The sequence below is a fragment of the Nelumbo nucifera genome, chromosome 5, assembly GCF_055504915.1.
Source record: "Nelumbo nucifera cultivar China Antique chromosome 5, China Antique-T2T, whole genome shotgun sequence".
Taxonomy (NCBI): domain Eukaryota; kingdom Viridiplantae; phylum Streptophyta; class Magnoliopsida; order Proteales; family Nelumbonaceae; genus Nelumbo; species Nelumbo nucifera.
The window spans coordinates 48,536,226-48,553,240 of NC_142653.1; the positions used below are offsets into that span (position 1 = coordinate 48,536,226).

At 38.7% G+C, this 17,015-nt stretch overlaps 1 protein-coding gene across 1 annotated transcript in view; it reads left to right on the top strand.

Moving 5' to 3' along the window:
• Positions 1–1,655: 1,655 nt before the first annotated feature.
• Positions 1,656–17,015, top strand: part of LOC148791570 (uncharacterized) — a 121,118-nt gene continuing 105,758 nt past the window's right edge. Inside the window, exon 1 of the mRNA XM_088888236.1 lies at positions 1,656–2,520. Within this exon, the coding sequence (XP_088744362.1) occupies positions 1,656–2,520 (865 nt within the window). The remainder of the gene's footprint in view (positions 2,521–17,015) is intronic.

Here is a 17,015-nt window from a genome sequence, read left to right on the forward strand (position 1 = left end):
AGAATTGTTTTTTCAAATCTGTCCTCTTCTCGACCACTAATGTGACGTGACAGTGGAAAAAAATGAAAAAACATTATAAATTCCATGCATTCAATGAAATGAATTGATAAATCATTTTGGAATGCTGAAATATTAATTCCAGAGTGGACAATATTCTGAGGAATAGAGTCCTTAAAAAGAAAAGAAAACAAAGGTTAGGACCCATTTTCTTTTAGGTTTGGGGATTTGCAGTTACATTTCACGTATTTCATTCCATGAAATTAATTGTTACGCGACTCCTGTCAATTTGTTATTTCATTATTGGGATGAAATTTTTTTTTTATGCTTTGAAAGATACCAACATTTGTGTACAAGAGATTCCTGGAGCGGATTTTTCAAATGAGGATATCTGGTGAAAAACCTATCTCCACAACCAAATTAATACCACACTCGAAAGCCCAAGCTTCTACGGTTCGTTATCAACAGTTACCAAACAATGTGTCGGAATAGTAGCAAAACCCGCTCCAGCACACTCATTCATATGGGTTTCGTACAGTGTTTTAATTTGTCGTTGACCCAGCTGGGAACCGTTTCAACTATCATCTAGCAATGATTCTGGGTTGGGTTTTAGTAAAAACTCGGAATTTTTTGTCAAAAACAATGTTCACGTCAAAACTGTTCGATCCGGTCGATCAGATGATTGTCTGTTCGACAGGTAACCGGGTTATAAATCATACGTTAAATATGTATGCAAACTTCTAGAGGCCATGATGTTCAGGTGATTTTTTTTTTTTTTTTTTACTTTTATTATGAGTAACATTTTGAGATCCATGCATCTCAAAGTTCCAATGGAGCGTTGTGTTGCTATTTTTACAAATAAAAAATTTTAAATTAATTTAAAAAATATAAATTAAACATAAAGTAATATATATATTATATTTATAATATAATTATATATTATTTATTGATAAAATATATGTTTATAAATATTTTTATATATATATATATTGGTGTCCTACAACCCAGAGACAAAAATGGTTTAGCCTCCAAGCCGGTTTTAAAATATTGGTTCCATCAACATTAAGGCTCCTTTCATTTTTGGGATTTGCTAGGGGGAAAATTGGTTAATGGAATTATAGTTCCCATTGACCAATTTATTCATGTGCTTGTTTCAAAGCACATGGAATTATAGTTGCTATGAAAGGTTTTGCAAAGCTTAGGTTTCAACTTTCAAAGGATTGATCTCATAGACAGTGCTTTTGAAATAGTAGCCTGTACTCTCACATTTGCAGCTACTGCAAATGTATATGCATAGGGTATTTTTGTCTTCAAGTGAGGTGTTACAGTAATCAAATAACTTCAGTCTGCACTGCCAAACAATGAAGAAAAAAGAAAGATAAAACCAACCTCACTCTACACCGGCGAAGTAGAATTTGAATAACCATTGAGAGTTATCGTCAACTTCACTTTGAAAGATAGGTGAATCCACGTGTTGATTGTTCAGCGTAGCAAGCTTTGATCAGTCGTACTTATATTTATAGTGGCATGGGTCACGATGATTCCATTTTCAGGTACAACAGCGTTCTGTTCCTTCCTTTTACCGAGGACGCATTTATCATCCGATCATGATTTGGCCCTTGTTGCTTCTTCATCTCATCCTACAACGGTTGGTCACGATGAACGCAGCAACAACAGGGTCGTCGACATTAACGTCTCTGACAAGGCCCGGCTGTCCGGAGAAATGTGGAAACCTCAGCATACCCTACCCGTTTGGCATCGGTGATGATCCAAAGTGTTTCTTGAACGAAGATTTTCATTTAATATGCAACACCACCGGTGAAACTCAATTGTCGTTCCACGACAATTTGCCCGTTTTGAACATATCTCTGCAAGGCCAACTGACGACCTCTGTTCTTGGAGCTGCCAAATGCTACACGGGCACCAACCCTTTCAACAATTGGGAGGGGCATGACGACCCTAAGGTTAAATTTTCAAATGCATTTAGGGTCTCGGATACCAGAAACAGATTGACCATCGTCGGTTGCGACACATCTGGTACTTTGTATGACTACAATGGCAAACAGTTCTACGTGGGTTGCACCTCAAAATGCTTGAACGATACCAAAGTGATAATGGGCTTACCATGCAGTGGATTTGGATGCTGCCAAACCACGATACCCAAGGGTATCGCTGATTTTCAAATACAGATTCATAGCGTTTACAACTTCACAAACACACTCAATATTAGTAAATGTGGGATTGTTGTTTTGACCGATCAGGACGACTTACAGTGGCAAGTGTCACAACTTTGGAATATCAGAAACAACGTGAACGACCTTGTAACTTCTGGCATTCGACGTCCAATAGTACTGGATTGGGCAATTCGAAACTACAATAAGTCTTGCGAGGAAGCACGAGGAATGAACAATTCTGCCTGCGGGAGAAACACATACTGCTCCAATTCCACAAATGGCCCTGGATATCTTTGTCATTGTTTGCAAGGTTACGATGGGAATCCTTACCTCCCCGATGGATGCCAAGGTATGAACTCAATTTCTAATTATTCTCTTGCTTTTCACTTAAGGCTCAGTTTGGAAGGAGTATAAATACAAATATGTTGAGTGCAAAACCTTGTATTTTCTTCATATTTTCATTTCTACTCCTTCCAAACTGAGCTTAAACAAAAACATGTGTAATCGGGTTTTATAATAGTGCCTTGATTGCGTTTCAATATTGTCATAAGAGAACTCTTGATGTCATCAATATCGTTGATCGGGCAAGTTGGATTTGTCTTGATTGCCCATTTTCTCATCATTCAACGGTTTCGGTACCGTTTGAATTTTCTGTTTCTTGATATCCTTTGGGTATCGTAAGTATTAACCAATTAAATTAATCAGCTGGTATTCATCCAACTTCTCGGAGTAGTATTGATTAAGTATTTGTGACTATTTTGCCATTCATTTTCTTTCAAATTTTCAAAATATACATATAAGAAAATATTTTTATTAAAAAACACTTTTATGATAAATACTTTTACATTAAAATATTTTTATGAAATCACTTTTTCAAAAGCACTTTTATAAAAGTACTTTTACTTAAGTAATTTTGTAAAACCACTTTAATAAAAACACTTTTGCAAAAGTACTTTTATAAAAACATTTTTATAAAAATTCATTTACAAAAGTACTATAAAGTTCAAATAGGGATAATTTTATAAGTGGTATTCTAAAATTCAACATGGATAATTTTAAAAGAAAAAAATTGGATAAGTGCTTATTGTGCAAGCACTTAAAAAAAAAAACTAGAAATTTTGGCTTAAAAAGCTAACCCCTCATATTTAAAATAAATACTTATTTTGAACTTATTTCCTAAATACCAATAAATACTTAATAATGTGGTCCAATCCCAAATAAATATTTATTTCAAATGAACACTTATTTTTAAACACTCCCAAACCTCTAAAAGAGCAGAACTTAGTTTAAGAATTAGATCTTAATTTAATTTATATGCATGCATAGCATCGGACGGGTCTAATCCAAACAAGACATGTGAGAAAGCAAACAGCAATTACGCATGTGGGAATAACACCAACTGCTACATCTCCAAAGACAGCCCTGGATATATATGCCAATGTACCGAAGGTTTTTATGGGAATCCTTATCTTCCTGATGGATGCCAAGGTATGTCTTCACAAATTTTAATTTTTCCAGTTTTCTTCAAATTTTACAATTATTTAAGTAGGAAATAAAGGCAGGCATCTTATATGTCTTCACAAACTTTATTGATTTCTCTCAACAAATTTGTAATTCTAATGATAACATGATTAACCGACGTAGCCTTTCCTTTATAAAGTCTTTACACCTCTCAAACCAAACCTCCCTAAATAATAATGAAGGATTTGATTGTGTTGATAGCTCTTTTTTTTTTGCAAAGGTTCCACTAATCATTGGCTCTGTCTCTAGCATGCTTGAGTTTAGGGCTGATCTTGGGTCGGGTGGGCCAGGCTGAGAACTAATGATAAGGGTTTGAAGATAGGCCTAAGCCTGGCCCAGCCTGCACCCTGAGCCTAAATCATAAGCCCAAGACCGGTTCTATATAGGCCTAGGCCAGGTTTACGGGCTTTTTGGGCCTAACGAGTAAAGACTTTAAGCCCATGAAATGAAATAATAAAATTTAATTTATTTAAATTTGTAAATTAAGTAATATAAAAGAATAATACATACAAAAAAAATACACATGGCCCGAACCTCATTTAATTGTTAATATCGTTTTATAGAAGAAGGAAAGGCCTTCATTCTCTTTCTTGAGGAATGTGGGATTTGGATCAACACTAAATAATTAGTGCAACAATTGAGTGTTTTCCATGTCCCACATTGCTTAAGGAATGAGGATGAAGGCTATATATAAGACTTTTCTTAAGATAATAATTCTCATAATTGAATTGACTAGACATATGTGTTAATACATTATACATTTCAAGAATAATTAGCCCTAGCTGAGTTCTAGAAATGGTTAGAGAAAAGATGATTGAAAGATTCCTCATTCCACAATAGGTTGATGAGTGACAAGTGGTTTCGAGTGGGAGGGACGGCTAACGAGTGATAGGTGGTGGTTTCTGTGTCGAGTTCGGTGTTGGGTTCTTTTCTCATTTGGTGATTGGTGCCTAACAAAGTTGTAGGTGGGTAATATTTGAGCCCTCCAACGTAGCAGGACATCCATGCAACAGCCATGCTTATGTGAAGTTATCCCCCAATAAGTGGAGGATTCTGTTAGTCCATAGGTGCATGGGGAAGCATGGTGTCCGTGGTAGTGGTAGAGGGGGAAGACGAAGAAATTCAGAAGTTTGATAGTTTCAATTTTTCCTGAGCTGTCTTGGTTTTGTTGTTAGGAATGAGAGTAAACGTCCATTGTTATTTGTTGAGTCAGTTCATAATTAGGGGTGCTTACAGTTTCGTTAACCAAACAAATAACGGTCACAAACTTGAAACTGAACTGCTACCTTCGGTTTTTGTAAATGGTCAAAATATGATAGAAAACTAAATTAATTAATTAATCAATTGATCACTGGTCTCTATTTCTATGCTTCGGTAGTGGGGTTTGTATGCTTATGCAATACTTTGCTCTCTGTTTTTACATTACTTGTTCGACTATGATATTGGAAACTGGAAAGACCTTGTCGGTTGCAAAAGCGCCACAGGTGAAAGGAGGGGAATTGCGGTAGGAAGCTGCGTTAGTGAGGTCGTTTTCTACTCTACAGAAATAGGCCATCGGTTGGTGGTAACTGGTAAGTCGTCTCCAGTGCCTGGCCTGGGACAGACCTTGTCGTTGGAGAAACGTTGTGCTGTGTTATGCTGGTTGAGACACAGAGGTAGTGATAAGAAGAAACGGTTGCTGCGAAAGTAATAAGTGGGCCCCGCATCACGGGAAGTTGGAATTTCAAATTCATTTTGGCAGAATGATGGTTTAACTGCTGTGAGCGTAACACTTCCCTTGAAGAACCTGATGAAGCGTTTAAGTTGGAATTTCAAATTCATTTTGGCAGAATGATGGTTTAGCCCAGGGTTAAAATTGATGCCAACTAATCGAACGACATTGATATTATAAATTTACAGTAGAAATCAGAATTCTGTATTGAGCCTATCTGTATTTCTCCGATTCATCTTTGCATGTTGCGCCTATCTCACCATCCTTGAAGCATTGTCGAATGGCGCTTTAATTGCGGTTTCTACTGAGACTATTGGAGACTCGGATTTGGGTTGAGGGGATATCTTTGGGTTCGGATCAGGTTGGAATGTGGGAGACAGAAGTGAAGTTGAGGGGCTGATCTTGATTTATAAAAGCTGGGGTGGCAAAGAAGGCTGATTTGGAAGTGTTATGTAAGAGGCATTCGGCTAGAAGAGTTTGGTATGCCGTGGAGTTGGTGGAAGGAAGTGTCTATTTTGTAGAGAGGTGAATTAGAAGATATTCTGTCATCTTCACAAAGTAAAAGGGAAGGTAATGGAGGCAATCAGCGGCCTTGTCGAGGCACTGAGCAGACAAGATACGGGCTCCGGTGATATAGAGAAAACGGTGAAAGAAGTCAGAACCGACTTCTATAAAGGGCCCCACGTGGACCATTTAAAGGCCAAAAAATTTGTTTGAACTGCCCCTTATAAACGGTGAATACAAGTATAAATAGGGGCTCACCCCCTATGGTTATCATTGTAATTTCAAAGTTAAAAGTGGTAAATGTTGTTGTGTTAGTGTAATAATAGTTTGAATATATATAAATATTTGTAGGTAGTTTGCATTAAGTTATTTGCATAGTTGTTTCCTAGTTATGGTGTATTTGCTTCCTTCAATTTGAATGCTATTATATTGCTTCCTTTTGTGTGGTTCCACTTGTTTGTTGTGCTCTACAATGAGGGTGCCAAGGTCTTTAGAATAACTTGATGAAAGAGATGTTTAAGTGCTGTGAGTTAGAATCTAGGGAAGCCAGAGACAAGGAAGGGGCTGGAAGTAATGACTCATAAGATGATTGCGAGCGTAACACTTCCCTTGAAGAACCTGATGAAGCGTTTAAGTTCAGAGTTCGACCAAGTGGGTTGATTGATTTTTATGTGGATGCCTCAGTTAAAAGAGATTTAAAGAGATGTAGGGATGTAAGAGGAAGAGGGAGAGAAGACAGAGGGAGAGCCACTATGTAACTGTGCGTTTGATCCTTTTGTTTTTTTCTATAGCTTTTGCTAGAAACGTGGGAGCTAGTGGAGGTTTCATTTTTGTTATTGTTTTTTTTTTTTTCTTTTTCTTGTTTTTGGTTAGGAAGGGTGGTGTTGTGTTTCTTGTCTCGTTTTCTTTTGGGTCTTATCGGATGGAGGCTCCCTTTCAAGAAGTTCAGGGTGATTTTTCGGGCGGAGTGAGATCCGCTCCCCCACCCTTTAACCCTAATGTATATCCTTCTTTTTTTATTTTCAATATTTTTTTTGTCACAAAAAAAAGACATTATATCGAGAAAACTTCTGATCAATCAATTTGTATCAAAAACGTGGTAACCAATCATGTCTTATTTATCAAAATTCATGCATGGATTTTGATTGATCAAAACTCAACTTAGACAAGAAATTAGATTGGAAAATGTATTTATCAAAACCAATCATGTCTTATTTATCAAAACCAATCATGTCTTATTTATCAAAATTCATGCATGGATTTTGATTAATCAAAACTCAACTTAGACAAGAAATTAGATTGGAAAATGTATTTATCAAAACCAATCATGTCTTATTTATCAAAACCAATCATGTCTTATATATCAAAATTCATGTCTTATTGCTTCTATGTTGAATATGCTCCACATAAAGTTATGAAAGCAAGAAATTAGATTGGAAAATGTATTTACTATTTTCTTCATCACCTCGTCTCATAATGATGATGACAGCATTAGTGATATCGTCGGATACAAGGCCTGGCTGCCAAAGCAAATGTGGGAATGTTGGCATCCCATACCCGTTTGGCCTAGTGGGAGATGATCCAACCTGTTTCAAAAATGATGACTTCAAGTTATTCTGCGACACTGCCATCCTTCCTCCAAAATTGACGTTTTATGGCGATTATGAGGGAGATGAGCATACCATTCTCCATATATCACTTGATGCTCATCAACTAACGACTTCCATTCTGGGAAGCGTAAGATGTTACACGGGTGAAGATGAAGACCTGGTGGGTCTTCATTATAAACTGGAGGGCTATGACATTGGATATTCTTTTCCAAACACATACAGGCTCTCCAATACCAAAAACAGATTCAATGTGGAATGTCGATCATCATGCTTGAACGATACAGAAGTGACAGCTAGTTCATCTTGCGGTGGCTTTGGTTGCTGCCAGACAACCATACCAAACGATCTTAATGACTTTTATGCATTCATATGGAGCCATAACGACTTCGCATACACATGGAGTATTAGTAGATGTGGGTTGGCTGTTCTTCTGTCCGACGACCAGGATTCATTATTTGACTCACAAGTATCACAGCTCTGGGATATAAGAAACAATGTTGAATACCTTCTTAACGTTGGGATAAGGACTTCCATAATTCTGGACTGGGCAATACTTAGAAACCAGAGTTGCGAGGAAGCACAAAGAGACGTGGCTGGGTATGCCTGTGGGAGTAACACCTATTGCACCAACTCCTCAAATGGCGCTGGATATCTTTGCAATTGCCTGCCAGGTTATCAAGGGAATCCCTATCTACACGATGGATGCCGAGGTATGGTATTAAGTTCAAAGAATTTATCTTCTTTTACTTTAAAATTTAAATACAAATATTCAATATGAAAATTGAATGATAATAAATGCATTATTGTTATTGACGTACGGAAGTCGCTAATCAAAACCATTGATCTGGTAAGGGAATTCTTTGGATCGCCCATGTGCTCATGTCTTACAGTTTACTCTTGTAAGGATGTCAAATGATCGAGTTCTGTATGTATGGGTTTTGCAACCCAAACCCGATCTGAAGGCAATCCAACCCGACTTGACTACTTGGAATAGGTTTAACAAACCCGACCTGACCCATCCAAATAACAGTACCAGTGTTTTTAGCTAAGGTTATATCTGTTTTTTTTTCATGCTCAGTTTGGGAAGAGTAGAAATGTATACATGTATTGCATGTTATAGTTTTAAATGATAACAATAAATAAAACAATAATAGTAATAATAATTTTAATGTTCTTATCAAAATCCGTATAATAAAGACAAATAATTAAAGCATAGTATGTATTAGTAAAAACATTGGAAATTATAATAAAATACTAAAAATGCAAAAACAATACATGAAAATTGAAAGCTGAAAAGCACCCTTTTCCTCTAACTCGCCATTCAAGAGTAATTTGGTTATGAAAATTGTTATTTATGTGGACACCTCTAAGAAAAGTTAACGGGTGCACTAAGGGAAGGTAAGCTTTGGAAAATAAAAAATTATTGACATGGTGTTATTGTTGGAGTGTATGATTTTGGAGTTTGTTATTGTTAAGGTTGCTTGACTTTTCATGCTTTTAGCCCCCTTCCTTCTCGATGGGAAACATTTTGACGAGAGGCTGTTTTGGTCATGTTTGGCTTTTCAGCCCCCTCATGTCTTGAAAAAATGCTTTTTGTCAAGAAACACTTCGAGTGCATTCATATATTGGCATTGTAGTTTACCCTATTGTATCTTGGTGAAGTGTGTAGCTTTTCTAATGTCTTGTGTGTATAATATTATTTTTGGATAAATCTATTTAAATGATGGCTTTCGTCCTCTTCTTCTTCTTATGCAATATTTTTTGGGAAGGATCTCTTCTATCATTCATGTAAGTGGTACCATGCTATTGTGGTTGTGTATGTAGTGGGTCACAGTTAGTCACATGGTTATGTATGTTGGATGTATAACCATTGTCTCATATTCATTGCTAGTCGGTCACATGTTTTGGCGGGTGTGCCGGGCTTCATGTTTCTTCATTTGGATTAGCTATTATGTGTTGTGGTAGCAGTTTTAAATTTGATATTTGTGTGTGTTGCCTTTTTCTAGGAATAATAATTTAAATGTGTAATGGTCGGTATGTCAACTGTATGCTGGCGAGTAGCTAATAATCATTTGTTTTGCCTCCTTACACCGCTGTTTGAGTTGTCAATGTGAATGGGACTACTATAAAGGGTACTATTTGCTTCAAACTTCGTGTTCGCATTTGCTTTGCTACTGAAGTAGTTTTGTTTAGTTTTGATCTTCCTGTTTATTTTTCTTTCTTGCACGATTTTTCCGTCTCTGGTATCAATGGCTCCTCACAAGCAGAAAAAGGTTGTGCAATCTGATTGCCCCTTCATTGATTTTGTAAGGGATGTGGACACTATGGAACTACTCTCCGAATACGAGTCAGTGAAGATTGTTGGCTGCTAGTCATGGGAAGGTTTTCTAACCTCCCATGCCTGAGTCCAGGGGGAAGGATGGCATGTTTGACGTGGTGGAGGTGAATGAGGTTGCATGTTTTTATGGTCATTTGAAGCACACTATTTACTTCAGCTGTTCTAAACTAAGGACTGATGCTTCTAGGTCCTTAATAAATTTCACAGCATAGACTCTTTTCCTCCTAGAAAACCCCATGTACTACTGGTTGCTCCAGAGTGCCAGGTTATTAAGATTTGTGGACTATTTCTTGGACCTTCCAGATAGAGAAGGGGTAGATTATATGTTTCCACTCTTGTCCCATTGGTGTTGCCGGACACATACGTTCGTAGGTGCGTTCAGTGAGTTCAGTGTCACTGTTGATGACATGGCTGTTCTGCTTGCATTACCGTTGGGTGGTGCCGTTTCAGCCCACCATCCTCAATACGCCAAGTTCATTCCCAATATCCTGACCGATCTATATACAGAGTTGGGGAAGAGCTCAACATTTACAAGGCACAGGTAGATGAATCGACTGCCTGGGGGAAATGGCCCCTCAAAACCTAGATTGGTTTCTGGTTTGAAAGCACGAGACCAATAGATGTTATGGCCAGAAAGACAGATAGTCAATGTCATTTCGCAACATTTATTCTCTATGTTGTGTCATTGTTTTTTTTCTTGGGAACCCTAACTATGGCCTTAATACCATCCTGGTTCCTCTTGCGGTTGTTCCAGTTGGTGGTCATCAGCTTTCATTGGCTTTGATGTTTCTTGGATATTTATATGTCCTGATGGATGATATTATTCATTAAACCATGGATTCTAGCTATAAGTGTTGCTTATCATATGTGTTTTCCCCTTTTATGGTAATGTTCATTTGCAAGCACTTGTAGCTAAGCGTCACTCCTTAGTGATTGTCACAGTTATCTGTTATTATCGCTACGTTAGAGGGTGATGGTTATGAGGATGTGTCACTGGACATTTGTCGTGGGATGAGGTGTCTCAATGCTAAGAGAGAGAAGTGGTTTGGCATTGGTGAGATAGAGTAGAAGTTTGCTTCTCTAGAGAATTCTGTTTCTCGTCCATATGCTCAGCATGTCTGCCATGCCTTTCTACATTGGAGTGAGTGTTCCTGAGGGTAGCGATCAATAGTGTGTAGTGGATGTCGATAACCCTATCATTTGGGCTGCTCGATTGTATCTTAGATCCCAGAGTGGCTAGAGAATCAACATATCTATTCTTGGCTCGATTCTGGTCTTCGTAGGTTATCGCCAAGTCTTTGGTCAATTTTTGGATCAATGTTCTATATGACATGATTGTCAATTCTTTTACTGTGGTGTGACCCCCCATTTGTCCAATTACTATCATGGAATCTCCTATGAATTTTACTTTCTTTCCTTTGGAATCTCTTGCTATTGTTAGACCCATCACCGGTGCTTCATATTCTGTGATATTGTGGGAGTAGGGGAATTGCAATTTGAGGGAGTAGGCTGAAGTCTATCTGGTAGGCAAAGACAATATACCTCTGGTTCCTGTAGAGGAATTGGAACTACTGCCATCAAATGTTATAACCCATCTTGCCTTCTCTACTGCCGCGATGAGGGGGAGGTCTTTGGGTATCTCTTCAGAGATGGGGAAATCATCACTAGTAGGAAAAGCAACTAGGAGGTTTGCGACTGCTTGACACTTTATCACTCTAGTTTGGATGTATTCAATACTATTCTCAATCAGCTTCATCATTCATTCAACCAATCTTCTAGAGAGTAGGGATCTATCAATGAAGTACCTGATTGGATCACACTTTTATGTAGTAAAGACTAATGCTAGACACTATTGTTCCATGTGTAAGTAGATGTTCTCTGTTGGTTTCAAAGTTCTACTCGCATAATAGATGGGCCACTCGACTTTTTCGTCATTCTCTTAGGCTACCAAATAGCCTATGGCTTCTAAGTTAGATGTTATGTATATCCTGAATTCTCGACCACCATTTCGATGGGAATTGGTTAAGGCTTTGGGTAATGATCTCGACTACCAAATCATGATTCAGCCACTAGTGATAGCTACACCATCTTCTTCCATGCTTTCCCTTCTCGGGGTCGACTCCTGCTAGTGGTGGTTGTAGGTTGATTACAAGATCTTCCATGAGCTTGCTCATGATCGTCACTTCATTATTGGTGTAGGGGAATGGAGGGGGTGTTGGCCAGTTGCGTGATTACGAGGGCAATGTGTTTTATGTCAACTGTCTATCGTCATGCTTGAACGATACAAAAGTGACAGCTGGTTCATCTTGCGGTGGTTTTGGTTGCTGCCAGACAACCATACCAAACGATCTTACTGACTTTGATTTATTCATATGGAGCCCTAACGGCTTCGCATACACAAGGAATATTAGCAAATGTGGGTTGGCTGTTCTTCTGTCCGACGACCGGGATTCATTATTTGACTCACAAGTATCACGGCTCTGGGAGATGAGAAACGATGTGGAATACCTTCTAAATGTCGGGATCAACACTTCCATAATTCTGGACTGGGCAATTCGAAACCAGAGTTGCGAGGAAGCACAAAGAGACGTGGCTGGGTATGCCTGTGGGAGTAACACCTATTGCACCAACTCCTCAAATGGCGCTGGATATCTTTGCAATTGCCTGCCAGGTTATCAAGGGAATCCCTATCTACACGATGGATGCCGAGGTATGGTATTAAGTTCAAAGAATTTATCTTCTTTTACTTTAAAATTCAAATACAAATATTAAAATTATGAAAGTAGCATGATAAATGCCTTGCTGTTTTGTGTCACATGGAACGGGTTCTATACGGGTTTTGTTCGACCTAAACCCGATCCTATGCCCAATAACACGACTTGACTAGTTGGAATAGGTTCACCAAACCCGACCTGACCCATCCAAATAATAATATATACCAGCATTCTCTCGTATTCCTGTAGGTTAGTCTTAACCCGAAAGTTAATAACAATTACCCGAACAAGATCCCATAGTCGTGTTAATAACAATTAGCAATCTGAATTTTCAGTATCTCCTAATAAGAAAAATAGTATTTAAAAGCATTATTTTTGGGTACGTAGTGGTAGACGGGTCAATTGCTGCCAAGAGCAAGACATGTGAGAAGGCATCCATCAACTATGCATGCGGGAAGAACACCGACTGCTCCAACTCTACCAACAATCGTGGAAACATCTGTCATTGTATGGAAGGTTATCATGGGAATCCTTATCTCTCCAACGGATTCCTAGGTATGTTGTCATTTATAACAATTCCAATGGATGCAAAGGTATGTGGTCATCAAATCTTTACTGTCCAAATGCTTTTAGGTGAATTTGATGCCACTACTGGATTCAAAATCCCCATAAACATGCATAGTTGAGAAGGCATCCATCAACTATGCATGCGGGAAGAACACCGACTGCTCCAACTCTACCAACAATCGTGGAAACATCTGTCATTGTATGGAAGGTTATCATGGGAATCCTTATCTCTCCAACGGATGCCTAGGTATGTTGTCATTTATAACAATTCCAATGGATGCAAAGGTATGTGGTCATCAAATCTTTACTGTCCAAATGCTTTTAGGTGAATTTGATGCCACTACTGGATTCAAAATCCCCATAAACATGGACCTTCCAAATTTCACTCAAAAATCTCTCCATTTACCCTTCTTACTAAAATGACTCCATTTCAAGCATTTTAATTTATTTGGCAAGTTGAGACTGCTTTATGCTTCCTTCAAACTAGTGTCTACTAGACCTCATCCCAAAAAACCACCTCAACCTTAGATTTGGAATCTTAGGACTCCCCTTTTGATAAGGAATTTCACTATGCTCAAAGTCCCCAAAATTCCCGTATCTTTTTCACTTAAATCCCAAAATGCCCCTACTGTTTTTGAACTATTCTAACCTTATGCCTAAACCCTTGAGATGAAATGACTAATTGTGAGTATTAGAACTGGCGGGTTATAGCATTGGATATTCTTTTCCAAACACATACAGGCTCTCCAATACCAGAAACAGATTCATGGCAGTCGGTTGCGACATGTATGGCGCATTGTTTGATTACGAGGACTCTGTGTTCTATGTGGAATGTCGATCATCGTGCTTGAACGATACAAAAGTGACAGCTGGTTCATCTTGCGGTGGTTTTGGTTGCTGCCAGACAACCATACCAAACGATCTTGCTGATTTTGTTGCATACATATGGAGCCGTAACAAATTCGAATACACATGGAACATTAGTAGATGTGGGTTGGCTGTTCTTATGTCCGACGCCCAGGATTCATTTGACTCACAAGTTTCACATCTCTGGGACATAAGAAACAATGTCGAATACCTTCTTAACGTTGGGATAAGAACTTCCATAGTACTGGACTGGGCAATTCGAAACCAGAGTTGCGAGGAAGCACAAAGAGACGTGGCTGGGTATGCCTGTGGGAGTAACACCTATTGCACCAACTCCTCAAATGGCGCTGGATATCTTTGCAATTGCCTGCCAGGTTATCAAGGGAATCCCTATCTACACGATGGATGCCGAGGTATGGTATTAAGTTCAAAGAATTTATCTTCTTTTACTTTAAAATTCAAATACAAATATTAAAATTATGAAAGTAGCATGATAAATGCCTTGCTGTTTTGTGTCACATGGAACGGGTTCTATACGGGTTTTGTTCGACCTAAACCCGATCCTATGCCCAATAACACGACTTGACTAGTTGGAATAGGTTCACCAAACCCGACCTGACCCATCCAAATAATAATATATACCAGCATTCTCTCGTATTCCTGTAGGTTAGTCTTAACCCGAAAGTTAATAACAATTACCCGAACAAGATCCCATAGTCGTGTTAATAACAATTAGCAATCTGAATTTTCAGTATCTCCTAATAAGAAAAATAGTATTTAAAAGCATTATTTTTGGGTACGTAGTGGTAGACGGGTCAATTGCTGCCAAGAGCAAGACATGTGAGAAGGCATCCATCAACTATGCATGCGGGAAGAACACCGACTGCTCCAACTCTACCAACAATCGTGGAAACATCTGTCATTGTATGGAAGGTTATCATGGGAATCCTTATCTCTCCAACGGATGCCTAGGTATGTTGTCATTTATAACAATTCCAATGGATGCAAAGGTATGTGGTCATCAAATCTTTACTGTCCAAATGCTTTTAGGTGAATTTGATGCCACTACTGGATTCAAAATCCCCATAAACATGCATAGTTGAGAAGGCATCCATCAACTATGCATGCGGGAAGAACACCGACTGCTCCAACTCTACCAACAATCGTGGAAACATCTGTCATTGTATGGAAGGTTATCATGGGAATCCTTATCTCTCCAACGGATGCCTAGGTATGTTGTCATTTATAACAATTCCAATGGATGCAAAGGTATGTGGTCATCAAATCTTTACTGTCCAAATGCTTTTAGGTGAATTTGATGCCACTACTGGATTCAAAATCCCCATAAACATGGACCTTCCAAATTTCACTCAAAAACCTCTCCATTTACCCCTCTTACTAAAATGACTCCATTTCAAGCATTTTAATTTATTTGGCAAGTTGAGACTGCTTTATGCTTCCTTCAAACTAGTGTCTACTAGACCTCATCCCAAAAAACCACCTCAACCTTAGATTTGGAATCTTAGGACTCCCCTTTTGATAAGGAATTTCACTATGCTCAAAGTCCCCAAAATTCCCGTATCTTTTTCACTTAAATCCCAAAATGCCCCTACTGTTTTTGAACTATTCTAACCTTATGCCTAAACCCTTGAGATGAAATGACTAATTGTGAGTATTAGAACTACAACAACATGGATAGGAGAGGAAAGGGGGTCTGCACCACTTTCTTATTTCAATAGATGGAATCTACATGGGTGAGACCTTAATGCTAAAGTAAATGTAAATGGTCATTTAAAATGATGAATAGAGAACTACAACAATTGACAAGTATTGCCAAACAAAACAAAGAAGAAACCACTTTCTTATTGTAGTATTGCCAAACTACAATAATGCCGCTCGATCCTAGGTGGTGCAAGAATCGAGGTCAAAGTTAGATAATCCTTGCTAACTGGGTGGAGCCAAGGTAGAAGGATGAAACCATGTTCCAAGATCTAAAATCAAGAAAGGAATCAGAGGCCCGAGGAGTTATCCCCGGGTAGACACTTTGACACTCAAGTTAGTAGAAAGCAGGGGGCTGTCAGGCCAGGTAGTTAGGGAATGGTGTTCGTTCGAGCAGAGCAACAGTATGGGAATTAAGAGTTGGATCCTTTACCTTGAGCAGGAGGTACATTTTTATAGTCTAAGATCCATGTCTTGGTCAAATGAGGCTCTTAGGGTTATCGGGATGAGGTTAACCACTGAAGTCGAGGAGTAAGTGCTTGGTCGTGGGGGTGACGTGGAAGAGTTCTTAGGTCTTCGGCTAAGGAACTCGAAGTCAAAATTTAGAATACAAACACCACCCCCCCGTTCCAAAGTCGAGGAGTAAAGTGTTCGGCCTCGGCGTGGCATGGAAGAGTTATTTTGTCTTTGGTTGAGGAACTTAAAGTCAAAATTCAGAATACGAACACCACTCCCGCATTTCTGAAGTCGATGAGTGAAGTGCTCGGCCTCGACGTGGCATGATAGAGTTCTTCGGTCTTCAACTGAGAAAGTTGAAGTCGAAATTCAGTTGGGCACTCAATTTGGGATGCATGACTCGAGGTTGGGCTGGTTTTCCTGGTTGGATCAGTTGGTTCAATGCAGATCCCTTCTCCGCAAAAGGTTGTTAGAGGCATTGTTTCACTTCTCGAGGCTTTATGTGTGCAAAGGGCATAAATTCTTATTCATTTCCCAATCTTATCAAAGCAGCACTTCATCTTTTTCATTGATCTTGTCTTGATCTAGACTGTTAAGAACCCTTAAATGGGGGGAAGAGCATTTCCCTTTCGTCATTTGCAAAAGAAGTCACTTGCAGAGCTCGATAAGGAGTAGTCTTTGGTGCTCGGTGTTTGCTTCAATTCTACGGCCTTCCGTTCTTATTGCTAGTTAGGATGTCTTCCTCGTCCTTTTGATCCTTTTCATCTTCCTCTAATTTGTCTTCTGAGTATAGTGCTTCCTCTTCTAAGTCCGAGTTGGGGTCTTAATTGACACTCC